This window comes from Eretmochelys imbricata, chromosome 10 (assembly GCF_965152235.1).
Source record: "Eretmochelys imbricata isolate rEreImb1 chromosome 10, rEreImb1.hap1, whole genome shotgun sequence".
Lineage (NCBI taxonomy): Eukaryota > Metazoa > Chordata > Testudines > Cheloniidae > Eretmochelys > Eretmochelys imbricata.
The window spans coordinates 43619876-43642352 of NC_135581.1; the positions used below are offsets into that span (position 1 = coordinate 43619876).

The 22477-nt window shown below is 43.6% G+C and overlaps 2 protein-coding genes across 12 annotated transcripts in view; one reads left to right on the plus strand and one right to left on the minus strand.

The window, feature by feature from the left end:
- Positions 1 to 244: 244 nt before the first annotated feature.
- SENP8 (SUMO peptidase family member, NEDD8 specific) lies at positions 245 to 11260 on the minus strand. Of its 5 annotated transcripts, none has more exons than XM_077828164.1 (3): positions 11125 to 11230; positions 6547 to 6617; positions 245 to 1755 (listed from the first exon to the last, which is right to left on the minus strand). In XM_077828164.1, exon 3 carries the CDS (start codon positions 1710 to 1712, stop codon positions 1074 to 1076), a length of 639 nt encoding a protein of 212 aa, XP_077684290.1. In that variant the 5' UTR covers positions 1713 to 1755; positions 6547 to 6617; positions 11125 to 11230; the 3' UTR covers positions 245 to 1073. The 5 variants fall into 5 exon arrangements, with proteins under 5 accessions (XP_077684290.1, XP_077684291.1, XP_077684289.1 ...); XM_077828165.1 differs by lacking the exon at positions 11125 to 11230 and adding an exon at positions 10035 to 11097; XM_077828163.1 differs by lacking the exon at positions 6547 to 6617 and having other exon boundaries at positions 11125 to 11260.
- Positions 11261 to 11587: 327 nt separating this feature from the next.
- MYO9A (myosin IXA) overlaps positions 11588 to 22477 on the plus strand; it is a 452172-nt gene continuing 441282 nt past the window's right edge. For all 7 annotated transcript variants that reach the window (XM_077828555.1, XM_077828556.1, XM_077828554.1 and 4 more), the window contains exon 1: positions 11588 to 11766. The gene's annotated coding sequence lies outside the window, so the exon portion shown is untranslated. The remainder of the gene's footprint in view (positions 11767 to 22477) is intronic.

The following is a 22477-nucleotide window of genomic DNA, read 5'->3' on the forward strand; positions in this document are numbered from 1 at the left end:
AATCAGACACTATACTTTTTTTCCCCCTGTACTGATTTTTATTATATATGAGAAAGTCAAAGGCTTTTTTCTTTTTTACATTAGAAATATCAGAAATGTAAAGTCTGTTTTTGCGGGTTTTGCGAGAGAAGTTGTTGGCAGTCTCATGCGTATTCTGAGTTGTCTTAAAACTTGACTGGAAGGGTAGAGGTTTGGAATCGGAGGCTTCCCCCCAACTTTTTGTATGATATTTGTACAAAGTATGTGTTGATGAAAATAACCTTTATTCACTGTTTAAAACACTTTCCACCTCAATCAGGTTTCACGTTCTTAGTACTTGTTTTGTCACTCTTCTACTATCTTGAAAACTATCCAGTGGTTCAATCATCCAGGATATAAAAAAAAGTGTATTTCTAATATAAAAACAAGAAAAATTCAGGCCTTCGTTATACAGGATGTAAAGCAGCAAAAGAGAGCAAAAATAACTTTTCTGCGTCTTACCTTTTGAAGCACCTTTAAATAACCTGCACCATTACTTCTGATTTTGCACTCTCAGATCACAAGATATGGATATCTCAATATCAAATTTTTGGGCAGAATTGTGTAGCTAGACCCCTAAATCCTATAACTTGGAACCACAATTAAAGGCAGGGACAAATCAGAGGTGTCCTTTTAAAATTAGGCCTGTGTATGTAAGATGGATATCACTGAACCAGATTAGATTTAGACTAGCAATGTCCATAGAAAATTAAAAATCATACAGTGAGGGCTCATTGCTTACTGTGGGGGTGAGAGGAATCTTCACCAACCTAGTTTGTTATAGCCAGAAAAGTGCTTGAAGTAATAAAACTTCCTTTAAGAAGGTTCTGCTGAACACAAAAAGTGATGTTACCAGTACTTAAGTCTGAAGGCTAGTGGGTTGTAGAGGAAACTAAGGCTTTTCAGCTGGGGTAGTGCAGGGTGTAGCCATGCTGGAGGGGTTACATTCTTTTTGCGGAGAAATCCTGTTCATGGATATCTTCCCTCAGGCACTGGGGGTGGAGACTAGAGGACTGGACAGGTAGTTGTTCGAAGCAGGGACAATTACATTTAAGTCATTTGCGTGCAAGTTTGGCAATGAGAGCTTTCCATTCTGCCCTCTTCCGTGTGATATAAGGAGGAGTGAGGAGCTGCAGTACTGGTTCCTGCTGTCCCCTAAAATATCCCTGACACAGAGCCTCTGTGTTACAGATCACATACATTCCACAGTCATAGCTGTTCTGCTGTGCAGGGGCCTTCTCCTCTATGAAGGCCACTTTGTCTCCGCTTTTTCCCAGAAATGCCTCCAGCTTTCCTGCCACCAGCTTGGCATGGGCAGAGTTGCTCTTACTGTGGGAGTCATAATGAGCAAAGCAATTTTTGTCCCGGAAGTAAACCAAGAGGCTCCAATGGGTGCCCCCAGCAGCCTGGTTGGAGTTATCATTGATGGCCAGGAACACAACCTCCTTGTGCGGGAGGCCCAGCGGCTTCAGGAACATGGCTACCTCCTCCTGGCTGGTGGCACACTTGATGAACTGAGCCACTTCAGGGCTGACAAAGCATACTTGTTCGGAAAAGTCTTGGAACTGGTCACTAGAAAAGTACTCAAAGGCAAACCCAATGATGTGGTCATTAAGCCAGCTGGGGGGATCCAGCAAGGAAACATCCGACTGCCTCAGCAAACTGTCCACATAACTCAGAACAACAGGGTCCATTCTGCACAGGCAGGGGCCACAGCACTCCAAGAAAGGTCAAAAGCTAAGATAAACCAAAGGGGATAAGATAAGTTACTATGCAAATAGGCTGCACATAGGCTTTTATACTGTGAAGAAGCAACTATATCTGACATTGAGTCGTGAAAACTAAGGGATTTTCCCCACCTGTAATTAAGGAACAAGGGTTAAACAATCTATCACATTTCAAGAAATGTAAAAAGGGAGAGAGAAGGGTGGTTTGCAAGTACATTCCCCCTACCCAGTGATGTGTGATGGAGACTGCATGGGGCCTCCTGGATCCCCAGGCTAATGCTAGAAACTGCATTGCTGTGTTCTCAATAATACATTGGAGAGGAAAGATGGTTCAATGGTTGGAATGCTAGTCTGGGCTGGGGGGCATGTGGGTTCAATTCCTGCTTTGCCACAAGGACTCTGTGTAATCTTGGGCAAATCACTTGGTCGCTCTCTACCTCACCTGTAAAATGGGGATAAACTGTAATTCTCTACCTCCCAGGGCTGTTGTGAGAATAAACACATTCAAGATCATGAGGTGATTGGACACTATGGTGATGGGACCAGATAGGTACCTAAGATAGACAGATGGATGCATGGCTCATCATATCAGAAGAACCACTTGATCCACACAAAAATGCTGGTCTTCCAGCATGATGGAAAGGCAGCTGCCTATAATGGTAGGAATACACTAAAGAAAAACAAGATTACTAACATGATAAAACTCCCCCACATGAAAGCACTCCTTAGGACCCAATTTAGCAACTTTGTTAACTTCCTGGACTGTGTAAATCTATATCAAGTATGTATGTGCATTAACCCCAGCTGAAATCCTCGCTTGACAAACTTCTGCTCAAAGAGAAAGGATTTAGTAGTTATACTGTTTACTGGCCTCCTGACTAATCATAAGGAAGAGGTGTTGCAAAAAAAATTAAGGATGGTTGCTCTAAAGAGTGGCCTACCTCAACAGTTAGCTCATGTTGAGATTCTTCTCTGGACAGTTCTAGGTATCTATTTACCCCTCCTTGCTTCAGCAGGCAAATAAAAACAACTGAATAACCCTACACTGCCCCCAAATACCTGACCTAAAAAGAGATTCAGGTCCCAAATGAAGATTTTATTTAAAAAAAAAATGGAATTCAACAGCTGTTTGGGGATTTAAATTTCCCCCGTAATGTTGGAAACCTAAACACAAAAGCATTGTGTACATGTATGTATTCTCACCATGGGGTGAATCACAACTCAGCAGGTAGTTATGACCACCCCACCCTTCCCTTACTGCAAAATAGGAAGGAGATACTGGGTTAGTCCTGGTACAGAAAAAGATTGAGAACCTCTGGGTTAGAGCATAAGAACTGAGGTGTGAAACTGACTAACAAAGGTGAAATTGACCAATCTAATGTCCAAGGTAAGTGAAATGCACATTAGTGAGACAGTATACTTAATAAAAATGAAGTCAGACTTTAAAATCAGATTTTTAAAACTCTGTATTTTTAAAGGTTTCAGAGTAACAGCCGTGTTAGTCTGTATTCGCAAAAAGAAAAGGAGTACTTGTGGCACCTTAGAGACTAACCAATTTATTTGAGCATGAGCTTTCGTGAGCATCCGATGAAGTGAGCTGTAGCTCACGAAAGCTCATGCTCAAATAAATTGGTTAGTCTCTAAGGTGCCACAAGTACTCCTTTTCTTTTTGTATTTTTAAAAATATTTTTAAAAAAGTATCAAACACAAGGACGGAAAAGAGCTAGTTAATAGTAAATAAGCAGCACTGGCTGCACTTTCAAGCCCAGATTAGGATTTGCCCAGTAGAAGATTCCCCATGCTGAGGGAAATTGTTCAGTAGTATGGGGCTGACAGTGACTTCTATGCCTCTGTATTTCCTCCCCTGGCCCAAGCATCTCCATGCCTGGTGATCCTCAACTGCTAAAACATGCTGGAGTCCACAGGCTGCTCTGAAGCTGCTCTACGTAATGCTGGGTACTAGGCTGACAGATTGATGGCCCCAGAATCAGGGAATTGTAAAGGTGACTTTAAATCTCTTTTGCCCCCACATGCTCCTGAGCCATGCCACGTGCAGCACGGAAGCAAGCCAGGATCTGGCCCTATACTTCCAATGTGCTGTGTAAAAATTAACAATAGGTTTCAGAGTAGCAGCCGTGTTACTCTGTATTTGCAAAAAGAAAAGGAGGACTTGTGGCACCTTAGAGACTAACAAATTTATTTGAGCATAAACTTTCGTGAGCTAAATTTGTTAGTCTCAAAAATTAGTAAGTGTCACTTTAGTATGATTCACTGTAACCAAGGCAACACCTATCCATTATGATAGAAAACAGCTCGAGCATGGTTTGTTTACACATTAGGAAGGAATGGATTTGGACTCTTCCTCATGGCAACAAAACAAGCCTTTCCTAGGCTAGATACATGTAAATTAAGATAAGCCTAAAATTAATCTATCAAATCTTGGCAGGGTCCCTTTAACATGTGACTTTGCCAAAGAAAGCTTGTTAAATAGAATAACAATGACATGCATGTCAAATGTGTAATATACTGGAAGGAAGATCCAAGGTAACCTGTATGAAACAGGTTGGATGTGTAATATATAGGAAGGAAGGCCCAAGATGAAATATCTTACCTTTAAAAGCTCATAACTACTAATGTGCCACTGACAGCTCCAACACAGGTCAAATAGAAATAGTCATTAAAAAGGAAAGGGAGCAGCCATTATTATTTCTACCGAGCCAGACACAATGGTATCTGGGACCATTTCACATGTTAGTTTGGACTCAGATCCATTATTTCCAAATGTAAGGAGCAAGTACAATGGAACAACCTGGAGCTTAGGACAGTAGAGAAAACATGGAGAATGCATTAAGTCTCCAAAACTCCCAAACTCTCACTTAGCTGAAATTCTGGATAAACAGGTCTATACCTCGCAATACAGTCTAAAAGTGGGATGTCTTGGGCCAGTCTCCTAATGAGAAACTTCTCAGATGTGTGCTTCATCTTTTCCCAGAGACATGCAGATTAGAACAGCAAACTTGCCAATCAAGCCTTGCAAGGATTAATGGTTGCATGATGAAGCTTGCATTCTGAACTTTGTTCTTTTTCCTCCCAGTGAAACTTGGCTTTCCTTTTTTTTTTTAAAGTAAATAATTTGGTGGCTTCCCACAAGCACTCTCTCTTCCTGATTATAATGAACAACACTTAATTGCTACTAGCTACTACTTTTAATTTTATTGCCATCTGGAGCTGCTTGTAAGAGCTGCATGAAGACTCACCAGATGTATTGCAGAGTTTAAAGGAGAACACTTCACAGACTCGCATTCATTCCAGAGCCACTCAGCATAAGTGGTACATACTGCACCACAAATAGTAGAGCCAGTTTGGAAAGTGCAGTTTTTCCTCTGTGAAACAGAACCTTCCAATTAAAACTAAAGATGAACTCTGTGTGAAGTTTGGATTTGGATTCAAACTTCTTCAAGTCCAAGTCACAAAATTCCAATCAGAACTTCCCCCATATCTTAAGGGGAGTCTTTTTGAACTCTCAGTTACAGATCTGACTTACTCTTTGTAGAGAATCTCTAGCACACCTCATCCAAAACCCCTAATATTTTAGAAGAAATACTGATTGGCTACAACGAGGACTACAGCAGTAATCAAGATTATGAACAAGAGTAATGCTCTTTGTTTTTTTGTCAAGTAGCTGGCTGAACTTGTGAAAGCAAAATATACTTCTTTGCCTCCCTGCTGGATAAAGGAACTAGGTATTGGTTTTGAAACAATGGCAGATGGGCATGCCTTCTTTCTGAGTGGAAGTTGAAGATCCAGAGTATTTGGGGACAGAGGAAAGTAATTTAAATAGAAATTTGACTTTTATATTAGTACGTGGGTTTATTCTATCAAGTCCCACTTCTGAAGTTGTCCAGATGGTTTAGTAATTTAAAAGGTTACTGTGGTACCTTGCATTAAGATGACTGAATTACCACATTGATATGCTATGTTCTTTTTTTCTGTCACATCTCAGTTATTGCAATCTTAAGTGCTACTAATAACAAGTAAAAAAACTAAGACAAAGTGTGATTCTTAAGTTGATGGTGTCCCTTTGAAGCCAAAATTTAGGGTGGTGGTGATGTTTTACTAACATTTTGCAAAACCTGAATTATTTTCATGAAACATAAATGAAGTATTTTTGAAGTTGTGAACACAAACTGTGCCACACTGTGCTAGTGCATGAGAACCAGGAAGTGAAACTGACTACAAACTGACACAGAAAAAGTGAAAGTTTGTTTTTATCATCTAACCTGAGCAAAAAAGAACAAATGGTGAAGAGTGAATCAGATTTTGTTACACTTCTGTTTTAATAATATGTTAAGAACATATGGACAGAATATTTTAAAATATGTTGTTTATTGTGCCCCTTTAACAAATCTACAAAATTTGGAGAAAGCCCAAAAGCCAGCGGAGGAAGATATTATCCAAACATTAGAAACACTGAGGAACAGAGATGGTAAATGATTTGTCCAAGGTCGTATAGGAAGTCTTTGGCAGAGATGGGAATCTAAACCCTCCTCTCAGCCCCACAATTTAACCACAGTGCCATCCTTCTAAATGATGTAGTTTTTGATAGCGTGTCAGTGCTTTTTCATAGATTCCAGGCCCAGAAGAGACCACTGAGGGTCATCTACACTTCAGTACAAAACTTATGGCACTAAGCCCTGGTCTACACTGGAGGATGGGGGGGGGGGGGGGGAATCGATCTAAGTTACCCAGCTTCAGCTACGTGAATAACATAGCTGAAGTCGACGTATTTAGATCAACTTACCATGCTGTCTTCACCATGGTGAGTAGACTGCTGCTGCTCCCCTGTCGACTCTGCCTGCGCCTCTCGCGGAGCTGGAGTACAGGAGTCAATGGGAAAGCGCTCAGGGATCGATTTATCGCATCTAGACTAGATGTGATAAATCGATCCCGGCTGGATTGATCGCTACCCATCTATCTGACAGGTAGTGAAGACATACCCTAAGTCTCAGAGCTGAGGTCAACTGACTGGAGCTCATAGGGCTCAGACTGTGGGGCTAAAAATAGCAGTGTAGACACTAGGGCCTGGACTGGAGCCTGGGCTCTAAGACCTACTCCCCTCACAGGATTTAAGAGGCCAAGCTCCAGCCCACGTCTGAATAACTACATTGCCATTTTTAACCCTGCTGCCTAAGTCCCACAAGGGCTAGCTATAGCCATGCCACAGGTCTTTTTATTGAGGTTTAGATGTACCCTGTGATCATTTAGTTCAGGGGTGGGCAAACTTTTTGGCCCGAGGGCCACATCTGGGTATGGAAACTGTATGGTGGGTCATGAATGCTCATGAAATTAGGGGTTGGGGTGTGGGAGGAGGTGAGGGTTCTGGCTGGGAGTACGGGCTCTGGGGTGGGGCCAGAAATGAGTTCAGGGTGCAGGAGGGGGCTCCAGGCAGGGGTGCAGGCAGTGGTGGTGTGAGGGATCCAGCTAGGGGTGTGAGTTTGGGGGTGGAGCTGGGGATGAGGAGTTGGGGATGCAGGAGGATGCTCCGGGCTGGGACCGAGGAGTGTGGAGGGGGGGATCAGGGCTGTGGCAGGGGGTTGGGTGCAGCCTCCGGCCGGTGCTTACTTCAAGCAGCTCCTGGAGGCAGCAGCATGTCCCCCCTCATAGAATCATAGGGTTGGAAGGGACCTCAGGAGGTCATCTAGTCCAACCCCCTGCTCAAAGCAGGACCAATCCCCAATTTTTGCCCCATATCCCTAAATGGCCCCCTCAAGGATTGAGCTCACTACCCTGGGTTTAGCAGGCCAAAGCTCAAACCACTGAGCTATCCCCCCCCTTTCCATCTCCTACGCAGAGCACGGACAGGAGGCTATGCTGTGCACTCCCCCGTCCATGGGCACCACCCCTGCAGCTCCTATTGGCTGCAGTTCCTGGCCAATGGGAGCTGTGGGAGTGGCACTTAGGGTGGGGACAGTGGGCAGAGCCCCCCTGGCTGCCCCACCGTTTAGGAGCCTGAGGGTGGACATGCTGCTGCTTCCGGGAGCTGCACGGAGTGGGGCAAGCCCTGGACCCCGCTCCCCAGCAGGAGCTCAAGTGCCGGATTAAAATGTCTGAAAGGCTGGAAGCGGCCCCTGGGCCGTAGTTTGCCCACCCCGATCTAGTCTGACCTCCTATATGACTCAGGCCAGAAGACTTCCTCAAAATAATTCCTACATCAGATTTTTTAGAAAATCGTCCAATCTTGATTTAAAATGGAGATTCCACCACATTGTTCCAATGGTTAATTTATCTGTTAAAAATGTGCCTTATTTCCCATCTTAATTTGTCTAGCTTCATCTTTCAGCTATTGGATTGTGTTATACCTTTCTCTGCTAGACTGAGGAGCTCATTATTAACATTTGTTCACCATAAGTACTTATGGTCTGTAATCAAGTCACCCCTCAACCTTCTCTTTATGCTAGATAGACTCGAGGAGCTCAACCTATCACTATAAGGCGTGTGATTAGAGGATTAGAAAGCATTCTCGTGGCTCTTCTATGAACCCTCTCCAATCTGTCAACATCATTCTTGAACTGTTGGCACCAGAACTGGACAGTATTCCAGCAGCAGTCACACAAATGCTTTACAGAAGTAAAGTAACCTCTCTACTCCCACTAAACATTTCCTTGTTTATACATCCAAGAATTGCATTCTCTCTTTTGGGCATAGCATCACACTGGGCTCTTATGTTCAACTGACTATCCACCATGACCCGCAAATCAAAGTCACTGCTTCCCTGGATGGAGTCCCCTAGCCTGTAAGTATGGCCTACATTCTTTGTTCCTTGATGTATACGCATTAAAATGCATATTGTTTTCCTGTGTCTGGTTTACCAGGCAATCCAGATCTCTCTGTATCAGTGACCTATCTTCATTAATTATCACTCCCCCCAATTTCTGTGTCATCTGCAAACTTACAGTGATTGTTTTCTTCCAGGTCATTAACGTTAAATAGCATAGGACCAAGAACAAATCCCTGCAGGATTTCACCAGAGGAACACATCCATTCAATGATGATTCCTCATTTACAATTACATTTGATAAAATGGATTAAAAACTAGCTAACTGATGTAATTGTAATGTGTCATGTTCATTTGAGATCTCTTTCTGATTTTTTTAAATCTAAATGTGATGCACTACCAAGTCAAAGTCTAATTTTCAATGGTATTGAAATCTGATGGGATATTGATTTCTACTTTGTCATTGATTGTTCTGGACTACTAGCATGACTAACACCAAACTGTTGTTTGCAGAACACTGTTAATTTAATCTACATCTTCATATATGTCAGAGCTGCCTACTATGTTCTGTTATTTAATTCCAGCACAATAAAACATCCTTCCAAAGTTATGAAAACTTACCAGCCGAAGCACGAGGTTTACTCACCCTCCCCTTACAAGAAGTATGATTATTATTTACCAAAAACTAATAACTAACTTGTCAATTAAAGGTTATGCACTGCAGGCTAAGTCGAATGTTGCAGGGCTTCAGTTAAGTTCTAGATGGTAGAAGTTGTGAGAACTGTTAAAATTTTTCTCATGCCTACATTCAGAAAAGACTGCATCCACAGACAATGCCTAAGCCTTCCAGTTTGTTATCAAAGCTCAGAGATCAGCCCACTCCAGCTGCAAGATGGAATAGCATTTTTGGTATTTACATATCAATTAAGCAAGCCTTAGAATTCTACTTCGCTTCAAAAGCTTATATGGCAATAAAAAGCCTTTGAACCTAAATAAAATTTACACAGGCTAGGACTGCAGCCATGGGCTTATATTTGACTCAAGGGTGGGGGGCAGGGAGAAAGATGTGAGATCAGCGGAGTACAGCAATCTGATCTGGTGGAGATGAAGCTTTGGGGAAAAAGGGGAAGAGAAGGGGAAAAAAATCACTTCAGATAAAATAAGAATCTGGAACTTAAGTATAAAAATCAGAAAGCAATGTGGATCACTATTCACTTATTTTTCAAGCAGCATTTATTCAAAAGGCCTAAATCAAGAACATACTTAAAACCAAAGTGTGCATCTTCCTCCTGAAAAAAAAAATACCATTCCGTATGGTGGAATTCAGTCATAAGAATTGCTTTGGGCACTATGTTGTCTGATCTTTTAAAAATAGTATCCACTGTAACTGACATGATAACATAGCTATCAGGTGACATAGCTGATCTCAGTGTTTTTAGATGGTATACTCTGACCATTTACAAATGTAGTTATATAATATTAGACGATAAGAGACTGTCACAGGATTGCTGTACCTCTCTGACTGGGTATGCTGCTATGCCTCAGTTTCCCTTCTTTTGAAGAATCAAATGCCACACAATTGGTGTTTTAAATATGTCTCCTCTTCTGAGGTCTGAAGGCCATTCAGCTCTTCACCCTTGTGTGTGGAGTCCCCAAATCCTTTCTGGCCCTCTTCCTGGGGCTTCATAGATAAACTTGTATCACAGCTTTGCTATGCCTCCCTAACAAGACTTAAAAATAATCTTGTTTCTGCCCCAACTCCCTCTATAACAGGAGCTCTATTGATCCATCCCTTCTGTGAGGTGGCAGATTCCTGTTCACTTCTCCTTGTCAGGCAGAGGAGGGGCTTAAGCCTGGGGTCTACCACATGCATCCCCACGTGAATGCTCCAAGTTTAACCACTGCGCTAAAGATGATAAAACAGCTGCTCCTCCTCTCCCATCCAGCTGTTTTGTGGAGTTAAGTGTTGGGCTGCATAAGCGGCTTGTGTGGCCTTATCACAAGGCAGGTGTGGTCACAAGCTGCCTATATCCCCCTAGCTGGTAACTCACCAGCAGATAGGGGCCAAACCCTAAGAGAATGGGGTTCCTCACACTCCCCTCGCCCTACATCTCCTACGAGCTAACGCGGGCAGATCCCCCTTTGAACTGAAAGAACCCGAAGCTGTAGACTGCGGGCGGGTCATGCTGCAAAGCCCACGGGGAAGGCTCAGGCAGGGCACACAGGGGTGTGGCAGGGCTAGCTAGTTTATGGGGTAACGGAGACGGGGGTGCTTCTCGCTCGAAGATGCTCCTGGGAGGACAGAAACACGCGCGGTCTGTCCAAGGCAGGCAGCTCTCCCCGCGGGGTGCAGCAGGCACCGGCCCCTCCTGCCCGCGCGGCCCGCACAAGCGCTTCTCCGCGAGGCAGCGTGGGGAACCCCCCACCCCGCTCAGATGCTGCGGTGGCGAGCAGTGTGCAGACCCGAGGGGATGACGGGGGCTCCAGCAGGAGGGCGGGCTTTACCCCCTGAAGACAATGTGTGGGGCTCGAACCCCCGGTGAGGAGCCAGAGCGGGCCCGACCCACGCCAGGGAGGAACCCTCCCCACACCGCCGCGCCTCACCTGCCACCTCATAGCTCGGGCACCAGCTAACCGAGACAGTCCCCCGCCAGCCGGCCCCTGTTAATTTGGTTGCTAATAACAGCCGCAAAGGTAGAAAAAACACTGTCGTAAACCGGCATTGCGATGTACAACGCCCGTAGTGTGGACATGGGAAGGAGGGGTCAAACTAGCCCCGCCCCCAAAGGGTGCTAATTAGCATAGGGCTCCAAATGAGGTAACGAAAGCGACGCATTAAGCTACTGCGCAGGCGCAGAAAGAGAGCGCGGAAGCCGCAGATGGCTAGAGAGGAGCGTGACTGAAGAGCGGGACCTGAGCTGGTAGGGGGCGTGTTCTCTCGAGGCTCTGGGGGAGTGTCGGATCCAGTGGCCTCAGGGGAGTGTCGGGGGCGCGGCCGGGGGCGTGTCTGAGTAGCGTGGCCGCGCGGGCTGGGCGCGCGTCCGCGCATCTGCCGGGAACGCGCGCGGTGTGTATCGCGCGCAGGCCAGTTGGGCAGTGCGAGACGCGCAGTATCTGTGCGAGCCAGGGCGGGCGGGAGCCGGTGGCGGAGGAGCCGGGAGAGCGACCTCCCTGCCAGTGTCTCCGAGCGAGCGGCTAGGGCAGCGGGGAGTGAGCTGAGGGATGCGCCGCGTCCCCGACGCCCAGGTGAGAGATCGGCCACCGCTGAGGGGACCTAAGAAACCTTCCCCCCCCCACATCCCGCGCGGGGCACGCCCCGCCATTGCCCCCCCCCGGGGCCCGCCCAGCTTTCTCTTTCCTGCGTCCCTGGCGGGGGGCAGTCCCGCCCCTGCATCCCACCCCCCCCCGAGTGGGGGAGGACAGCCCCACCATGCCCCCTCCCCCGCCCCTGCATCCCACCCCCCCCGGGTGGGGGAGGACAGCCCCACCATGCCCCCTCCCCCGCAGCCCCTCCCCCGGGTGGGGGAGGACAGCTCCGCTGCCGTCCCCTCGTCCCTGTGTCCCCCCGGGTGCGGGGATATACCCCTGACACTGCCGTTCCTTTCGTCCCGTTCCTGCATCCCACAATGGGAGCGGGGAACCTGACCTACCACTGCGCCCCCTGTCTCTTTCTCCCTTAGGCGGGTTTTTCAGCTTCTGTGTTCCTCCTCTCTTCAGTCCTCTTTTATAATATCGACCATTGCCACACCGATAAGTGTAGTGTCTTTAGCTGCACCCTTGATGTTGCTGGGTCTCTTGCATGCATGCCTTGTGACTCCCCCAGACAGAGCAGACCAGTCTTTATTGGGGTGGAGTGAATAAGATTATGCATTTCAGAAGGGTGGGGTTATGCCCTGTGTGTTTTCTTTGCTCCCTTCTCCCCCACCCCATTGTCCTGTGTTGGTGCCATTGGCAGCTTTTATTAGGGGAGGGGTATGTTGGGGCTCAGGGCCTCTGATGGGGAAGGGAGTGTAAGATGCCTGAAAATAGTGAACTGGGCACAGAGGCCAATATTTTTGAAGTTGGGTGTTTAAAGTTAGACACCTAAATCAATATTTAGCTAAGTAAATACTTTAGAAATAGGTACCTAAATAAATGTTCTGATTTTCAGAGGTTCTGAGTACCCTCACCTTCTGCTAACTGCAAAGCTTTCCATTGAAGACAGTGAGATTTGCAGGTGCTCAGCACCTGTAAAGATCTGCCGTTTATATAGGTGCAGATTTGTATCTTGTCTTAGGTATCTGTAGTGCTTGGTTTTGTGAGCACTAAATTGCTTTGTATTAAGTTTTTCTTAATGTATCTTTTCATTTGGTTATTGTTACAAAAGGTCGTATGGCCTTGTAAAGCAAAACACTCAGCGTTGTGGCACCATATGCACTATAAAATCCACCATATTAGACACCTGGTTACAACATTTTGATCTTCCAACACGGTTAATACAAGGTTTGGGCTTGCAACCTAGCTAAGACTGACAGATATTTTAACTGTTCCCAAATTGTGCTACAGCTTTAGACAAATCATACTTCTGTAAGAGGATGATAATGCTGCTCAGTTGTGAATCTGTGATGAAAAGAGCAAAATTAAAGAGTGAAGGGGGGAAGCTGTTTTCAACTGGTAATCTACAGAAGAGGTCTCATTGTTTTTCCATATGTCTTTTATTAGAGTTGGATAGATTTCTTGTTGCATTTAGGATTTTCTCAGAGCATTTGGTTTCTTTTATTATCATTTTATACTGGATAGGAAATAAGGTAAGTTCCTTTTTGAAATGTCAGAATAGTAGCAGGATTTGTTGTAATACCTAAACACCTATGATTCATGGTCAGTGTTGTGGTGATATATTTGTTTGTGCTGATGCTTCATTCTGTCTGTGTTGCTCAAAGGGGAAAGTGGAGAAGACTGCAATGTAGACTACTATCTGTTAGCAAGTTAGCAACATTAGTGTCCTCAGTACAAGGCTTGGAAATCACTCCAGGCAATAAATGCTTCAAATAATATTCCAAATGGTTATTAAAGGATGCAGTATCCTGATTAATTTTTCATAGGAATACTTTAAACTATTGCATAGTTTGCATAATATACCGTGGACAATATGGTACCTCTTTATTTATAATCAATTATTTTATTTTGAGTCTTCATTGAGTGTTGTAGTTTTTGTGAAGCAAGCTTATGTGATGTTTAAGGTAAAATGACTATGCAGACTGTAAAATAAGCTATCTTTTTGCCTTTAATGCCTTATCAAAATATTAGTCTTCTCAACCATAATTAAGGGTGGGAGGAGGATTCAGTGTTTCTTTTTTTCTCTGACTTAACATTAGTGTTTACATAATGTATTTTCATTAGGGCATGGTTAGTATAGAGGTGTTCTGTGATTTAAACTTTTTTTAAAAGAGTAAATAGAGGTGTAGAATGTATTCTCAATGAAAAAAGAGTCGAGGACTTTTTAACACTAGTGTTGGTGTTTTTTTTTGAGGTGTGTGTTGAGTAAGGAGAATTTCCCATGATTGATAACACTAATAGGAAAAAAGAAAAGGAGTACTTGTGGCACCTTAGAGACTAACAAATTTATTTGAGCATAAGCTTTCGTGAGCTACAGCTCACTTCACTTCACTGCCACTCAGATGGGCACAGTGGTGCGACACATGCAGGCTGCTCTTTGGCCACCTGTACCCTACAGCATCCTTTGCTGGAGGGAACATGGCTCCTTCCACACCACCTACCCTACCAGCCTTCAAGAATCACCAGCTGAAGGCTGTGGTGGAAATGGTGGTTATGTTTCCCCCTGGCCCTTCAGGCATCGCACTGTTGGACACAATCAGCCTCATGTGCTGGAACAGGCACCAAGGCTCCTTAGCGAGATGCAGACCAACTCTCAGCTGCCCCAAACCCTTTGCTCACCGTCACGCACCGTAGAGCAATAGCGAGCAGCGGTGCTGTCTAAAGAAACCCACCACGCAGTGCTCGAATGGGAGCTCCCATTCCTAGAGTGTTTATGAAGGGGTGGGAGTCCCCAGCAGAGTTCTCCATCCCTGGAATCAATGCACCTTCCATCATCCAAAAAGGCTAAGCAGCTTGCAAGGTTATCGGTGGTTGGGCTCCTCCAGCCAGCCCCCAGCCCAACCGCATCTCCATCCACCGATATGGAAACACTCAAGTCTCTGCCCATGCTGCTTCCTCTAAAACAAGGAAGGCATCCGATGAAGTGGGCTGTAGCTCACGAAAGCTTATGCTCAAATAAATGTGTTAATCTCTAAGGTGCCACAAGTCCTCTTTTTGTTTTTGAGAATACAGACTAACACAGCTGCTACTCTGAAACTAATAGGAAAGCTAGCATAGACAAGGAATCAGGTGAATGTTGGTATTGTAAATACTGTGTCAGATCTGTTTTGAATAGGGTTCGATAAGATATTAAACACTATTGCCTGTGGGGAGTCTTGTCCTGGGGTAGGGGTTCTCAAACTGGGGGTCAGGACCCCTCAGGGGGTCATGAGGTTATTACACGGGGGTTGCGAGCTGTCATCCTCCACCCCAAACCCCGCTTTTCCTCCAGCATTTATAATGGTGTTAACTATATAAAAAAAGTGTTTTTAATTTCTCACTCAGAGGCTTGCTATGTGAAAGGGGTCACCAGTTAAAAAGTTTGAGAACCACTGTCCTAGGGTTTCCAGTGTTGCTGCCACCAGTAGATCTGTATAATAACAGCAATGGGGGAAATTTTTGTAAAACTTCTAGCATAGACATAGCTCTGGTGTCAAACTTAGATAGTACATATTGTGATGGCCTTTGCTATTATTCAGTTTTATTTTTATTGCAATTGCTAAATAATTGACTGTAATGCTAGTAAATAAGAGCTGCATGTAAACCTCTTTTAGCCTCTAATTTAGGTGAAATATCCTGATTTTCAATAAATGCAAAATTCTTAATGTACAGTACTTAACTTCTAGCATGAAAGGTACCTTAATACTTCACCAGAGTTTTGAGTACTGTTCTTCTAGGTTAAAAAAAGCTATTTTCTTCATTATTCTAGCACGGGGTAGGCAACCTGTGGCACACATGTCAAAGGTGGCATGCCAGCTGATTTTCAGTGGCACTCTCACTGCCTGTGTCGTGGCCACCAGACCGGGGGGCTCTGCATTTTAATTTAATTTTAAATGAAGCTTCTTAAACGTTTTAAAAAACTTATTTACTTTACATACAACAATAGTTTAGTTGTATATTAAAGACTTATAGAAAGAGACCTTCTAAAAACTTGAAAATTATTACTGGCGTGCAAAACCTTAAATTAGAGTGAATAAATGGTGTGCTGAGTCTTCACTTCTGAAAGGTTGCTGACCCCATTGTAGAATTTTTCTTGTTTGTAGAAAAATGTCTACTTTGCTTTAGGAAAAACAGAATCCCCAAACAAGTTAGACTGACACTACAGCAAATCCTAAGTGATATAGAGGAGTTTTTACAGTATCTAGCTGTCCTTGTCCTTTTATTGTTGGAACGGGCTTGCTTATGAATGTTTTGGCAGCCCTCATTTCATATAGTTACATTTCATACCCTGAGGTCATGTTGAGACTAGTAATTTAGAATATGACCACAAGTAATCATGGCTTTCGGATGGTTTGCTGTAGCGTATGTTATTGTGACTGTCAGACTAGCAGGCAGTGTCTGCTCTATACTGGTACTACACAATAGAGCAGGGGTGGCCAAACTTACTGACTCTCCGAGCCACATACAATAATCTTCAGAAGTTTGAGAGCAAGACATGCACAACCTGCCCCATGGAGCCTGGAGGCTCCCCTCCCTGCAGGGCAGAAGCCCTTATCTCCATCATCCTGCCGGAGGGCAGAAGGCCCAAGTTCCCCCACAAAGTCTGGTAGGTGGAGAATAGGGAAGAAGCATGGTGGGGATCTGCAAGCTACTCTTTAACTGTGAAAGAACCTCATGCAGCTCACAAGTCATGGTTTGGCCACACCTAGAGGATAGGAGCAAGCCTAGTGAAGAATTATTATGTAAAGATAAGTATTGGAGAAAGTGAATTAAAGCTCAGTTATAAGAAGAAAATTTAATGCTCTGCGTTAACTTGTGAAGTTGATTACTGAAAGTCACGGTCTACAGTTAAGTTCAGTGATGTAATTAGGAGATTGTAAAACTTTATATTTCAAAATATAGTTTAAACCTTTGTTTCAGTTTTCCCAGTGAAGTGCTAGGAATTGGATTGTGAATCTTTTCTTCCTCTCAACTCCAGCAAATTTTATATAGCAAAAGGGTTTTGCACATCCTCAAGATGATGCCTGGAGTAGACTAAGGCACCAATCCTGCAAACACTTAAACAGACTACGTGCCTGTAATTAAACAGGTGTGTATGTCAATGAGGCTGCACCATCACTCTGTACTCAACTGCAGAGCATCCCTCCTTTAGTGTTCGAGTATAGAGTTAGATAACTAAAATTTCCTTTAGAGATCATAAATGTATGTATTTATTAATCTTGCTTACCATGTCTTTTTTTTTTCACTTGAGAATTAAGTTTGCACTTGTCCATAGGGACTATTGCTGTGTCAGGGTATATGAACCCTACTCTGGGCTGTCCTTCCACAGGTCCTATTGTAGCAGGCATGCAGAACAGCCTCTTCCAAGGTTTCTCCCAGTATTCTCTTCTCCAGACTAAACAAACCCAATTTTTAAAATCTTTCCTCAGAGGTCATGTTTTAATAATTTTTGTTGCTCTCCTCTGGATTCTCCAATTTGTCCACGTCTTTCTTGAAGTGTGGCGCCTGGTATTGGACACAGTGCTCCAGCTGAGACTTTACCAGTGCTGAGTAGAGTAGAAGAATTACTTCGTGTCTTGCCTATAAAACTCCTACTAATATATCCCAGACTGATGTTCACTTTTTTTTTGCAACGGTATTACATTACTGACCCATATTTACTTTGTGATCCACTATACGCCTTAGATCCTTTTCTGCACTACTCCTTCCACGCAGTCATTTCCCATTTTGTATTTGTGCAATCGATTATTCCTTCCTAAGTACAGTACTTTGCATTTGTCCTTATTGAATTTCATACTATTTATTTCAGACCATTTCTCATTTGTTAAGATCAGGATTAGAATTCAAAATGTCCTCCAAAGCACTTGCAACCCCTCCCAGCTTGATATTATCTGCAAACTTTATAAGTGTACCCTCTATGCCATTATTCAAATCATTTATGAAGATATTGAATAGAACTGGACCCAGGACAGATTCTTGCGGGACCCCACTAGATATGCCCCTTGAACTTGATTGCGAACCATTAACAACTGCTCTGTGAGTACGGTTTTCCAGCCAGTTGTGTATCCACCTTATAGTAGGTTTGTCTAGGCCAGAGGTGGGCAAACTACGGCCTGATCCTGCTGGGCCCCTGAGCTCCCGGCCTGGGAGGCTAGCCCTGCTGTTCTCCCTCCCAGGCAGCGAGCTCCTGCCGCTCTGAGCGGCATGGTAAGGGGGCGGCGGTGGTGCGTGTGGCGGTGGGGGGATAGGGTCGAGAGTCCTGGGGGCCAGGCAGGGAGCAGGGGGCGGTTGGATGGGGTGGTCAGGGGTTGGGGAATGGGGGTGGGGGTTGGATAAGGCATGGGAGTCCCGGGGGGCTTGTCAGGGGGCGGGGGTGTGGATAGGGGTCAGAGCAGTCAGGGAACAGGGAGCGGGGGGGGTTGGATGGGTCAGGGGTTCAGAGGGAGGTGGGAAGTGGGAGGGGGTGAACAGGGGTGGGGGCCAGGCTGTTTCCGGGGCACAGTCTTCCCTACCCTCCATACAGTTTTGTACCCCGATGTGACCCTCGGGCCAAAAAGCTTGCCCACCCCTGGTCTAGGCTATGTTTCTCCAGTTCATTTATGAAAAAGTCATGTGAGACCGTATCAAAAGCTTTACTAAAGTTGAGATGTATGACATCTACTGTGTCCCTCCATTCACAAGACTTGTTACCCTGTCAGAGAAGAATAGTAGTTAGTATCTTAATTTTTGGGCTTAAATATATTCTGTATTTACTAGTGTTTTCATAAATGTTTGTTGCTTATTTTCAGTAAGGGCAGGTGAATAATTTATGAATTTTGAGACCCAGCTAATAAACCTATATCCCTCTAGTTTTTTTCAGTGTTATAGTGATAGTGGTCACAATGGAAGTACAGTAAAATCTTTTTATCCAGCATGTTGAGGGAATGTGGGGGTGCCGGTAAGTGAAAACTTCTGGTTAACTAAGAGGGAGGGAGGTTGGGTGCAGGGCTGGGGGTTAGGGCATGGGAGGGAGTTTGGGTGAGGGCGGGGGGTTGGGGCGCGTAAGGGGTTTCTGGGTGCCGTATCCCAGGGGCGCTCACCTTGGGTAGCTCCCCGCAAGGGGCAACCTGTCCCTGCTGCTCCTAGCTGGATGCACGGTTAGGAGGCTCTGCGTGCTGCCCCTCCCCTGAGTGCTGGCTCCACAGCTTCCATTGGTCGGGAACCACAGCCAGTGGGAGCTGTGGAGGCAGTGCGCAGAGCTGCCTAGTCACACATCAGCCTAGGAGCAGCAGGGACAGATCACCGTTTGCGGGGAGCCTCCCGAGGTGAGGATTGCCTGGATCCGGCACCCTGAGCCCCCTCCTGCACCCCACCTCCCTGCCCCGAACCCCCTCCTGCACCCAAACTGCCTCCCAGAGCCCATGCCCGCATCCCCTCCCACGCCCGAACCCCCAGTCCTGCTTCCCCTCCTACACTCCAAACCACTTGTGGCTATTCCTCCACCTAGGAGCAGCAGAGACATGTTGCTGCTTCCAGGGAGTCCCCTGGAGTCAGGTAGGGAGCCTGCTGGCTCAGCATCAACCAGATTATAATCTGGATTTTCTATGAAAATTAGAAATTTTGGTTTATAGAGCTTTCCGGTTGGTACAGAGCCGGATAACAGTTTTACTGTATAAGACTAAATTAATGCCATTTAATAAAGATGATTCATGTGTGAGGCCTGGATCCCATCAATCAAAAATAGCAACTTTGAAACAGCTTTCAAGTAAACTGAATCAAAACTCAGTTTCAGCATGGGTCATTTGAGTCTGTTATTAAAATAGATGATCAAAAATTTATATTATGTAATGTATAGTTAATTACGTTACTCATTATTGTATGTAGTTAAAAAGTACAGTACATTTTAGTTGTTTTTCCCTTTGGAACAGTATTGCAATTATGGCTTATAAAGTTTTATTTTTCAGTCCTTCATTTACACCAAAAAAACAGCTCTTTGTAATTTGAAGAGGTCAGCAGGAAATTAGTACAAACAATACACCAGTTTCTGGTAAAATCTGAATGTGCTGACATCTATATATACCAGCTAAAACTTCAGTAAGTAGGGATATTAGAAAAATTTTTGCTAAACTTTCCAGATTGGATTGACAAATATAATTGTTGTGCGTCTAAATTATTTTTTAGTCTAGGATAATTACGATAATTTTAGTCAATATAAATCATAATTACACACAAACTATTAAAAGAATGTTAAGGTTGCAAAGTCGAGCACTCAAAAGTTAAGAAATGTGAGAATTAAGGTAGCCTGTGCTATCTTAATTCAGCTCCCTTGGGGGTATATGCATTATGATGTCATGTAATTAAAGACTCTCATACAATTTTTTTTTTTTACACAGGACCACTTTCCTTGCCCCAATCTGGATCTTGTTCCCTCTGCATTCAAGTCAGGGATGAGTCCTCCTCCATGCTAACGGGGTGCCAGCAGGGATAGCATTGAGAGCACAGGGGAGACAGTCTCCATGTCTGGCACCACAGCAGCTCCTGGCAGCTATGAGGAGTAATTGCAGAGAAAGTCCTGTTGAATCCTTACACCCCTGGGCTAGAACATACCCAGTACAGAATAATCTTCAGAGACTTTAGCTGCTAAACTCTAACAATTCTTTGTTGGGCATATGTGAACTGAGACTTTTAACTTGGCCAACTTGGATTTTTTTTAATGGGAACAACAAAAGGCATGTCTTGATGCAAAGGCCATCCCTTGCGAAACTTCAAGTCCCTGCTGCAAAATATGGAGGCACAAGAATTTTTTAATGAAACAGTCTTAAGAACTTGTTTTTAACATGGGCAAAGGAAAATATTTTGCCTGAACTTGTTCTCAAAAACAGCTGAAATATTTTTGCTGAAATTTCCCCCCCCTTCCCCCCCCCCCCCCCAAAAAAAAAAAAAAATCAGTCAGAGGCAGACACTGTGGCATGGAAAATTTCAGCTAAAATGGTAAGAATCTGGCAAAGTTAGAAGCAACTGAAAATTGGGTCTTATAGGATGAAAGTGTTGGGCGATCTTAACTGTCATCCACTCTACCCAAGCTACCTATTATTCCCTTTCTAAATGAGCTGGAATTATAATTAAATATGAAATATTTTAAAGCATAAATAAATGAAGTCTTTTTTAGTGCTTTGGGAGAAACAGCTGTCCGATAAAACTATCGGAGAGAAATTTGTTTGCTCTTGCATGTGATTATGGTGTATCTAAGTACTGAAACACTTATTTGGTATATGGTTTGCGTGTCTTGCATGTTTCTTTCCAAAAGTTAATCTTCCAAATGGTGCAGATTTCAACCTCTGAAAGCCAGACCTTTATTTTGCTTAAAAATAAAAAGTTTTATTCCTGCAAACATGTATTTGCATAGCTTTGTGCATGTGACCACTTCCTCTGCAGTGAATGGGACTACTCCTGCGGCTAAAATAAATATGTGCATATGTATTTGAATTAGGGCTTAAAATTTCAATTTTGTGATTTCTCCTGGTATTCCTCTAGGGAAAAACAAAATGATAGGTTCTGATTTTAAGCAGATTGTTAATGAACTCTGAGATAAAACTTGTTAATTGTGTGATCTTCCTGTTACATGTGGTTTAAAAATGCATAGTTGTAATTTTCAGGTTAGGTGACTCTGGGGTTACCACAGTTCATTACACTAGTGTCAGGGGTGAGTGAGTTTCTTATTGTGCTATTAGAGTAATACTTCTAAGCACACGTATATAGAATATCAGAAACAATGTGATGGAATTGTTTCCAGATTGAGCTAATTTTTATGGTCAGTCTTTTTTCTTATTTATGCTAGATTTTTTCCACAGACTTCATATATATTGTATTTTATAAGAACAAGTGTTCAGGATTTAGATTCCAATAAATAAATAAATTTATTTATTTCAATAAAATAAACATGCACAGCTCATGCCAGATGATGAAGAGGGGAGGAAAAAAGGGAAATTGAATAGTCTTTTGTAAAGGATCTCTGTATATCTTAATATTGACAAGTAATATAGTAATAAGATAGCTGAATATCTTGGTGTACTTATAAATTAAGCATTGTATTAATATTTCAAGTTTATATTTTAGGAATCTTTGATATAGGTCAAATTAAAATAAACTCAGATACTTCAGATGGGCGGCTTTGTTGAAAATATCAAATTATTAGATCTTATATGAATATTGAATTGTGACTGAGATTATTAGGAACAGATGTAATACTGCTGGTTTAATAAGTGTAAACACTTTTTAAGAGCTATGTTTCTCTATGTATTTGAAATGCAAATTATTTTGTTAAAATTTTTTGTAGTGGGGAGGGATTATCTGACAGGTAGCCATAAAGCAGTTTTATAAGTAAAATGAGAACTGGCTGTCCTTGCTACAGATACCTTTTAAAACAAACAAACAAAACAAAACAAAAAAATAGCTTATCCTTTATTACTATCCAGTATCAAAATTCCACCTCTGTTTTTTTTTTTTTACCTTAGGTTTTTTAATTTTATTTTCAGGGAAGATAGCTTTATTAAGACGACATTACTAGATTCAAACACCTAGTATAATGCTTATTTGCCTTTCAAGCAGGTTATCAGACTTCCTTTAGTCTCAGCAGGGTTGCATTCTCCCCCTTTAATCCTTTCCATCATGATTTTACCGTACA

What these genes read in the sequence shown, in the direction of transcription:
- SENP8 (XM_077828163.1), bottom strand. Translation starts at nt 1,712, where the DNA reads ATGGACCCTGTTGTTCTGAGTTATGTGGACAGTTTGCTGAGGCAGTCG.